General features: G+C 35.0%; 1 protein-coding gene across 1 annotated transcript in view; it reads left to right on the top strand.

Annotated features, from left to right (window-relative positions):
- The window catches only part of CNTN5 (contactin 5), an 807,282-nt gene extending 806,489 nt beyond the window's left edge, over positions 1-793 (top strand). The window contains exon 23 of the mRNA XM_063671374.1: positions 365-793. Within this exon, the coding sequence (XP_063527444.1) occupies positions 365-468 (104 nt within the window). The 3' untranslated portion in view covers positions 469-793. The remainder of the gene's footprint in view (positions 1-364) is intronic.
- Positions 794-10,818: the final 10,025 nt, after the last annotated feature.

The following is a 10,818-nucleotide window of genomic DNA, read 5'->3' on the forward strand; positions in this document are numbered from 1 at the left end:
ATTCACATTGCCACAAATTTTGTCATTTTTGCTCCATTTTCTGAACTATGCACTATCAAAATTATTTTATTTTTTATATCTGAATTTGGAATATTTTCATCATTGGGGAAAATTACATCTCATGATTGGATGTGTTTGTTAGACATGACGTCTAACCTTTTCAATACAATATCTCATATATACTTGTCCCTTCTATATAACTTTGGGAACCTCAGATAATGTCTGATTTTATAAATATAAAGAACACTCTCATCAGAAACAGGAGCAATCTTGCACTCATTAGTCTTACATACTAAAAACAATTCTCTCCTAGCTCAAGCAAAACCAAAATAATTTGCTCCATTTGATGCTTCTTTTTTCGCAGGTGGAAAAATCACAAGTGCTCAGTCGACCCTTCACACTCTCTCCACATCTTCGTCATCAGTCACGTTGCTCTTGGCATTGATGATTCCTTCAACCTCCTGGTGAAAACTGCTGACTTAATTTGCTTTTGTTTGCTTTAGCTTGGTAACAGCGGCGAATAGACTGTAGTGTGAGTGGAGAACCAGGATCCTGAGATGAGCTTGAGCTTTAAAAACTTGGGACTATACATGGTGAATTTACAGGAGGTTAGGGGGGAAATATTACTTATCCATCAGGTTTCTCTTTGGTTTTTGTAAATGGAGAGGACAGTTCTTAGTCCAGTAAAAATATGCAGATTGTATGTAATGAATTTTTGTAAGCAAAAGTAATTTCTGTCAAATGTATTCTTTACTTTTTTAATATGTTGGGATTTTATTTTATATCTGATGACTCCGAGTGTGTGCCATCCATTTGTTAAGTAACTGGCCTTTAGCAGATCTGTTTCAAAAACAAATACAAAAGTGAGAAAGAAAAGTTTGCTTAAGACTGAGTCCAGTGTTTTTCATTTTTCCTTCGGCTGAATATTTCAATTGCCAAACCAGCAGGAGATATGAAAAATGCTTCAGTGATGTGGTCCATTATAAGATAAGTACACAAAAATTTTCTTGAAAAATATTGTATGATTGCATAGTGAAATAGCAAGATTTGTCAATATGCTATTCTATATGCACCCCTAGAGCAAGTCATTAGGGTAGGGAATAAGCCATTTACATTAGTGCAAGATAGATAGAAAGCGAGTCCAAATGAATTTCAGTGCTATTGTTTTTCATAAAGTACTATGTTATCTAGCAGCAAATATAAGAAATATTTATTTTTAATAACAAAAGATGGTTTAACATCACCAAAAAATATGATCATTAAAAACTGCAGACATGCTGGCATGGGTGCTAACTTAAAAATGAGATGAATATGGGACAGAGCGTTTCCATTTCTTTACCTACTGCCAAAACAGATGTTGAATTAGGTCCAAGGTTTTCTTCTAATTGCAAAATTTTGCAAAAATTTTAAGGGCAATGAAAATTTGTTGTGCAAATAATTATGCATAGTCTGTAGATTAAAATGGTTCAAGTATAACAAATAAATTTTGATTTTTAAAAACAGTTCTATGCATCACATACCACGGATAAAATCAACTAGTAAAATAAAGACAGTCTCTCTTGGATAAATTGAATTTTTAATTCAGCTGTGGAAACATGGCATCAGTACAGGGATTCAGCTAGTCTAGCCAGCTATGCACTGTTTGATTCTGTGGCTTGGGAAGTAATCCTTATTTGCTATTTCAAAGAGTCAACTTGAGCCTGAGAGATCCTAGAGAGTTGTTGAAAAAATGAGATGAAAATTTTCTACTTGATGATATCTTAAAGAAGTTCTAACAAGCACAAGAATGTGCCAGAGTTGGCATCATACCCATGAAGATTCATGAAAGTGTTGCACCCAGGCGAGTTAAGTAAACGCCACACTTTGAGACAAATTAAGAGTCCTTTATTAAGCCGGCGGCCAAAGAGACAGCTAATGCTCAAAATTCTCTGGGCCACGAGGAAGGGGCTAGATTAACTTTTATACCTAGGTTTAGGATGGGGAGGGGGACTCAAATGTAATAATTCTACAGAAGTAAAAACATGCAAGAATCAAAAGAATCAAAATGGTTACAGAGTGATAAACAACTTAAAAGACAAATGGTTACAAGAAGAGCAACGGTACCAGGTGCAAGGTTCTAAATCTTTCATTATAATTAGATATAGGGTCTATGCCGGACAGGAACTCAAGGTTTTATGTTGTTATCTCTTGGAGGAAATTCCTGGGAACTTCATACATCGTTGGTGTTGGTACCTTATCAGTTAATTGGGCTCCTTTGAAATGCTGAGGATCTGTTTACCCAGGCCAACTCCTTACGAAAGGGGGTTGGGTGAGGAGCCCTAGTATCTTGTAAATTAAGGGGTCAATTGGAGTTTGTCCGGCTTTCCTAGCTAGAGAGAGTCTTATTTACATGAGAAGCAAGGCTAGGTGATTTAAAGAGAGAAGCAGGACAAAATTCAATGTAACGAGTTGAAGTAAAAACAAGGTTAGGCATTTCAGAAGGATAGTTATTGCAAAGTCATATGCCAGAGAAGAACCTGGAGAAACTATGGTTTTATAGGCGAGGTTAACAAGAGAACAAAAAACGGTTTTATAATTTTATATGATTTAAACTTGTTAACTGTATTTGCTTCATTACTAACAAGGAAAATGAAACAATATGGAGCTCAAATTGCTAGCTCTCAAGGTTAATCCTTGTAGAATCAGAGGAGTGATTGAAGTTTTTGTTCTGAACATCCTAAAAGAATAGTTTCAGAGTCACAGTAAGTCTGTATGTAGGTTACATATTCTCTTTGGGGAAAATTATGTAAGACACCCTAAACAAACAAGAAATTAGTTAAAAGACTCAGTCAATGATATTATAGTAAATACTACAGATGGTAAATATTTAAGCCTGTAAGTAAGTAATTATGACCAAGTGGCCTTTCTTGAATGCCTCCTTTAAAGTGGGAGAGGCTGGACTTTGCAAAAACAGGGATGCTAATTGTTTAGCTGGCAAAACATGAGCTCTCCCAAGTATAGTGTAACTTTACGAATTGTGCATCTGAATAAAAGACAGAAAGAATATTTTTAATGCAAAATAATTTTACATATTTCATGAATCAAGCCATTTTCTTTATTTTCCATGGTGGTGTACACCAGATTTAGTGAAGGACTTTAAGAATCAACTTCTTACTTACACTCTCAGAAAGCAAAGCCCAGTAAAATATTAAACAAATAAAATGGCAAATTTAAATTAACCAATATTTTTAATTAGCTGATGGATGGTACATATCTGACAGAGTATTTACACACATAGAATGTCTGATGTTGTATTCTTACAGGAATCAGAGATATGGAATGTTTTTACTTAACATACACAGAATATGTATTTTGCATCACAAACCTATTTAAAACACAGGTTTTCAATGTTTATGTACTTATGTGCTACATATCTGTTACTTTGTAGAAAACAGAAGAGCATTCTTATTAAGGTACATTATTTTTCAGCTACAGTACTGAGTTTTTTCTGCTATGGGATAGTAACCACAGTCTTAAATCACTAAAGAGACTGTATTTTTTTATAATGTCCATTGAATATGAAGAAAGCAAAGTCATAATTAGAAATTTCATGAAAGCAAAAGTTTTGCATACCCAAATGAAGGTACTGTGGACCCCATGTCAAACTGTTAAATATATTGTGTATGATCTGTATATATACTATATATAAGGTATATACCGTGTGGAAGGCACAGTCAAATAATAGTTCTGTGTACTGTTCTTGTAACATTAGATCTTTTTAATAAATAATTCTCTTTTTATTGACTTTTATCTTCTCTCCTGTCAACTATATGAATGACATTATTTATTTTATGCAGACCACAGAATGCCAACGATTCCGGTCTGATTTTAACACTGAAATATCATCATGTTATCCTGTTGTGATTTTAGGTTCAAAAATCTCCAGAAATGTCCATCGTAGTCCCAACTTGAAAATTTGAAGCTACATCAAAAAATAAAACAAGAAATGAAGCAAATACAGATGGGATAAGTTCGGGGTTAAACTCATGATTTTCTTTTCAGGAGAAGAGACTACATTAAATCAGTTTCATAAAGAATTTGTTAAATGCATACTTCTGCTTTTATTATAAACAGTTAATCCCAATCTATTCGAAGTACAATTCTCATAGGCATTGACTCTTTTTTTGTCCCTTAGCCCCATTATACATCTCAACTATACCAATAATCACATTACAATGATTTGTTTTAAACACTTCTCTCCAATATCTAGTCACTGGGATTGCCCAGGGAAAAATACATTCTTCTTGGAATTTCTCTCACCAGTGTCTAGCACAGTATCTAACACATATCAAATGAGCAATAAATTGTCAGCCTTAAAATTTCCTCTGGAACAAGCTCCCTAAGCCTGGGTAATCATCCAACATAGCTGGGAACCCAAATCTGCAAGTTCTGATTCAGTAGGTCCGAGACTAGGAAACCCTTGTTTTTAAAATCTTCTCAAACACAAAATAATACAACTCTATTAAAGGAAATTTGGCAATATCTAGTAAAATTTTATATGGATTTGCCCTTTTACCTAGGATATCCACACCTAGGGATCTATCTATTCCTAAAATAGATACAAAAATATGCAACGTTAAGTGGATAAAACAAGATAAAGAAGAGTGAATGTATGACCCTTTTGTGTAAAATACAAACACATTTACTAATATTCTGAAGAAGAAATAATGCAAGCATAAACTAACGACTACTAAAAAAGTGTTACCGATTGAGGAAGGAGAGAATGGGACGCGGGAACAAATATGCAAGCAAACTCTTTTTCAATGTACAGTACTTTTTCATAGTTTTGACTTTGGAACTACACAAATGTTTTAGATTAAATTAAACTTTAAACCAAAAAGAAAAAAAAAAAAAAACAAAGCAATCTCCTAACATTGAGAATAAATAGAAGTAAATGAACCTAAATATCTACCAACCAAACGGTGGGTAAATTGTAATTTTTCTCTTTTTTAAACTTTTATTTTAGATTCAGGGGGTACACATACAGGTTTGATACCTGGGTATACTGCATGATGCTGGTTTGGGGTGTTAATGATCCTGTCACCCAGGTACTGAGCACAGTACACAATAGTTAGCTTTTCAACCTTTATAACCTCCCTCTCTCCCAGCTCTAGCAGTACCAAATTTCTGTTATTGCTATGATTGTGTCAATGAGTACTTAATGTTTAGCTCCCACTTATAAGTAAGAACATGTGGTATTTGGTTTCCGATCCTGCATTAATTCACTTAGGATCATGGCCTGTAGCAACATTCACGTTGCCGTAAAGGACATGATTTTGTTCATTTTATGGCTGTATAGTACTCCATGGCTTATATGTACCACATTTTCTTTATCCATGCATTGTTGACGGGCACCTAGACTGATTGATTCCATTTCTGTGCTATTGGGAGCAGTGCTGTGATGCACATGCGAGTGTCTGTGTCTTTTTGGCAGAATGATTTCTTTTGGATATATACCCAGTAATGGGATTGCTGGGTCAAATGGTAGTTCTAAGTTCTTTGAGAAGTCTCCAAACAGCTTTCTACAGTTGCCAAAATAATTTACATTCCCCTCAACAGTGCATAAGTATTCCCTTTTCTCCACAGCCTCACCAGCATCTGTTTTTTGACTTTTTAGTAATAGCCATTCTAACTGGTGTGACATGGTATCTCATTGTGGTTTTGATTTGCATTGCTCTGATAATTAGTGATACGGAGAATTTTTCATGTTTATTGACCACTTGTATGTCTTCTTTTGAGAAGTGTCTATTCATGTCTTTTGCTCTTTTTTTGATGAGGTTATTTTTTGCTTGTTCAATTATTTACATTCCATATAGATTCTGGATATTAAACCTTTGTTGGATGCAAAGTTTGTGAATACTGTCTCCTGTTCAGTAGGTTGTTTACTCTGTTGATAGTTTCTTTTACCGTCCAGAAGTTCTTTTGTTTAATTAGGTCCCTCTTGTCAATTTTTGTTTTTGTTGCAGTTGCTTTTGAAGACTCAGTCATGAATTCTTTCCCAAGGCCAACATCCAGAAAGGTGTTTCCTAGATTTTCTACTAGGATTCATATGGTTTGAGGTCTTACATTTAAATCTTTAATCCATTTTAACTTTTTACGGTAAAAAGCAGGGATCCAGTTTCATTCCTCTGCATATGGCTAGCTAGCTAGCTATCCCAGCAACATTTATAGATTAGGGAGTCCATTCTCTATTGCTTATTTTTGCCAACTTTGTCAAAGGCCAGATGGCTGTAGGTGTTTGGCTTTATTTCTGGGTTCTCTATTCTATTCCATTGATCTATGTGTCTGTTTCTGTACCTGTACCATGCCATTTTGGTTACCATAGCCTTATAGTATTGTTTGAAGTCAGATAATCTTATGTCTTTGTCTTTGTTCTTTTTGCTTAGGATTGCTTTGGCTTTCTTGGCTCATTTTTGGTTCCCAGTGAATTTTAGAATAGTTTTTTCTAGTTCTGTGAAAAATGACATTGGTTAATAGGAATAGCATTGAATCCATAGACTGCTTTGGGTGGTATGCCCATTTTAATGATATTGTTTCTTCCAGTCCATGAGAATGTACTGTTTGTCCATTTGTTTGTGTCATCGATTATTTCTTTTAGCAATGTTTTGTAGTTCTCCTTTAGAGATCTTTCATCAGCTTGGTTAGATGTATTCCTTGTTGTGTGTGTATGTGTGTGTGTGTGTGTGTGTGTGTGTGTGTGTCTATTGTAAATAGGAATACATTCATGGTTTGCCTCTCCTGTTGAATGTTATTGTTGTATAGAAGTGGTACTAGTTTTTGTACAATCATTTTGTATACTGAAACTTTACTGAAGTCATTTATCAGTTCTAGGAGCCTTTTGTCAGAGTCTTTAGGGTTTTCTAGGTATAGAATCATCTGCAAGAGAGATAGCTTGACTTCTTATTTTCCTATTTGGATGCCTTTTACTTCTTTCTCTTGCCCGATTGCTCTGGCCAGTACTTCCAGTACTATTAGCTTGGTGCAAAAGTAATTGCAGTTTTTGCCATTAATACTTTTCACCGCAATTACTTTTGCACCAACCTAATATGTTGACTAGGAGTGGTGAGAGTGGACATCCTTGTCTTGTTCCAGTTCTTAAGGGAAACGGGCTTTCAGTTTTTGCCCATTTAGTATGATGTTAGCTGTGGGTTTGTCACAGATGGCTATTATTTTGAGATGTTCCTTCAGTGCCTAGCTGGTTGAAGGTTTTTATCATTAAGGGATGTTGGATTCTATCAAAAGGTTTTTCCACATTTATTCAGATAATCATATGGTTTTTGTTTTCAGTTTGGTTTATGTCGTGAATTGCATGTATTGATTTGCATATGTTGAATCAATCTTGCATCCCAGGAATAAAGCCAACTTGATTGTGTGAATTAACTATTTGATGTGCTGCTTATATGATATACTAGCACTTTGTTGAGGATATTTGCATCTGTGTTTATCAGAGATACTGGCCTATTGCTTTCTTTTTTCATTGTGTCTTTGCCAGGTTTTGGTATCAGAACCTAAATGGCTACCTAAATGCCTAGTATCACTGGCTTCATAGAATGAGTTAGGAAAGAGCTGCCTCATCCTCTTTTGGGTGGGATAGTTTCATTAAAATTGGTAACAGTTCTTCTTTGTATGTCTGATAGAATTCAGCTGTGAATTCATCTGGTCCAGGGCTTTTGTTGTTGGTGGTGTTGGTATGGTTGTTTTTTTTTTTTTCCATTACTGATTCACTTTGGGAACTCAATATTCGTCTGTTCAGGATTTCAATTATTTCTCAATTCAGTCTTAGAAGATTGTGTGTTTCCAGGAATTTATCCATTTCTTCCAGATTTTTTAGTTTGTATATATAGAATTGTTCATAATAATCTCTGAGGATCTTTTGTATTGGCAGAATTGGTTGTAATGTCACCTTTGTCATTGTTGATTAAGCGTATTGAGATCTCCCTTTTTTCTGTGACTCCAGATAACTATCTGTCAATCATTTTATTATTTCAAAAAGGTAACTTTTGGTTTCGTGGATTCTTTGTGTAGATTTTTGGGTCTTAAATTTGTTTAGTTCTGCTCTGATTTTAGTTATTTCTTTACTTTTGCTAGCTTTGGGGTTAGTTTTTCTTTTCTTTTCTCTTCTTTTTTTTCTCCAGATGTGATATTAGGTATTCATTCAAGATCTTTCTCACTTTTTGAGGTAGGCATTTAGAGCTATATAGTTTCCTCTTAACACTGCTTTTGCTGTATTCCAGAGATTTTGGTATGTTTGCCTGTTTTCACTTCTAAGATTTTTTTTTATTTATACCTTAATGTTGTTGTTTACCCAAAATCACACATGTGAAAGTTTTTTCTTTTCCATGTAATTGTGTGGTTTTGAGAGATCTTCCTGGTATTGATTTATATTTTTATTCCCTGTGGTCAAAAAGTACAGTTGGTGTTATTTCAGTTTTTAAAAAATGCATTGATGGCTGGGCACAGTGGCTCACGCCTGTAATCCCAGCACTTTGGGAGGCCAAGGCAGATGGATAACGAGGTCAGGAGTTCGAGACCAGCCTGACTAACATGGTGAAACCCCGTCTCTACTAAAAATACAAAAATTAGCCAGGCATGGTGGTGCGCACCTGTAATCCCAGCTACTCAGGAGGCTGAGGAAGGAGAATCGCTTGAACCCGGGAGGCGGAGGTTGCCATGAGCCAAGATCACGCCACTGCACTCCAGCCTGGGCGACAGAGTGAGACTTTGTCTCAAAAAAAAAAAAAAAAAAAAGTGTTGATACTTGCTTCATGGCTGAGCACGTGGTTGATCCTGAAGTATGTTCCATGTGCAGATAAGAAGAATGCATATTCTGCAGTTGATGGGTGGACTATTCTGTATATGTCTATTCAGTCCAACTGGTCAGCTGTCAAAGTTTAAGTCCAGAATTTCCTTATTAGTTTTCTGCCTCAGGGATCTATCTAATACTGACAATGGGATGTTGAAGTCCGCCACTATTAGGGCGCGGCTAAGTCTTTTTGTAGGTCTAAAATTACTTGCTTTATGAATCTGGGTGCTCCAATTTTGGGTATATATATGCTTAGGATAGTTAAGTCTTCTTGAATTGAACCCTTTATGTAATGCCTACCTTTGTTTTTTTACTCTTGTTGGTTTTAATTTTCTTTTATCAGATAAAGAATAGTGACTCTTCCTCTTTTTTATATTTCATTTTCATGTTAGATCTTTCTCAAACCCTTTGAGTTTATAAGTGTTGTTATATGTTAGATGGGCCTCTTGAAAACAGTAGATAGAAAGGTCTTATTTTACTATCCATCTTGCCACTCTGTGGCTTTTAAGTGGGGTACTTAGACTGTTTCCATTTGAGGTTAATATTGATATGTGAGGTTTTGATTCTGTTGTGAAGTTGATAACTGGATCCTTTGTAGTTTCTATTGTGTGGTTGCTTTATAGGGTGTTTGGGTTATGTACTTAGGTGTGTTTCTGTGGTAGCAGGTATCATTCTTTCATTTCTTATGAGTAGTGCTTATGTTTAAACTTCTTAAGGATTTCTTGTAAGGCTGGTCTAATAATAACAAATTATCTTAGTGCTTAATTGGAAAAGATTTTATTTCTCTTTACTTATGAAGCATAGTTTGGTTGCATATTAAATTCTTAATTGGAACTTCTTTAAGAATGCTAAAAATAGGTTTCTAATTTCTGCTGGCTTGTAACCTTTCTGCTGAAAAGTCTGTTAACCTGATACAGTTCCCTTTGTAAATGATCTGACCTTTTTCTCCAGCTGTCTTTAAGATTCAGACTTTTTCTTCAGGTGCCCTTTTCTTTAGCATTGAACCTGGATAGTCTAGGGACTATATCCCTTGGTGATGTTCATGCTTTATAGTTTCTTGCAGGTGTTCTCTTGATTTCTTGTATCTGGATGTCTGTCTCTCTAGCAAGATTAAGAAAATTTTCTTGAGTTATCCCCTCAAATGTGTTTAACAAATTATTTGCTTTTTCTCCTTCTCTCTGAGTAATGCCAATAACTAACAGGTTTGGTCACTTTACATAATCCCTTATTTATCAAAGACTTTTTAATTCTTTTTTTTTTTAATTTTTGTGTGACTGGGTTAGTTCAAAAGTCCAGTCTTCAAATTAAAATTCTTTTTTCTGCTTTGTCCAGTCTATTGATAAAGCTTTCAACTGTATTTTCAAATTCCTTAACTGAGTTTTTCAATTCCAGAAACTCTAATTTATTGTTTAGATGTTTATCTTTTGTTTCTTAGATTGCTTTAGAAGCTTATTTGTGTTGATTTTTCAACCTTGTTTTAGATCTCATTAAGCTTCCTTGCAATCTATGCTTTAAACTATTTATCTGTCATTTTTGAGTTTCCATTTTGGTTAGGAACCATTACTGGAGAGCTAGTGCAATCAGTTAGTGGTGTCAGATCATTGAGATTTTTCATAGTGCCAGAATTTTTGCACTGGTTTCTTCCATCTGAAGATACTGTCACTTCTAATTTTTAAAATTATTTTCATATGGCTAGCAATTTTTTATATCTCTTTCCCTATGATTTTTGTTTTCACTTTCCTTTTTCCCCCTCCCTAGGGGGTTACAACTGTAGAGAATGTTGGATAAGGTCTTCTGGCTTTGCTTCTGTAGCCCTATGCACTTGTTTCAGCAGGTTTTATATTGAGCTGTGCGGTTTTACCTACAAACCCATAGATGGTGGTTATAGGTAAAACCCAGCTGTGGTCAATATGGATTGTATATATTTGATCTTTGTTTACTGGCAAAAGCTCTGTTGTCTCAGGTAATTAGCTGAT

Source organism: Pongo pygmaeus, chromosome 9, assembly GCF_028885625.2.
Source record: "Pongo pygmaeus isolate AG05252 chromosome 9, NHGRI_mPonPyg2-v2.0_pri, whole genome shotgun sequence".
Classification (NCBI taxonomy): Eukaryota; Metazoa; Chordata; class Mammalia; order Primates; family Hominidae; genus Pongo; species Pongo pygmaeus.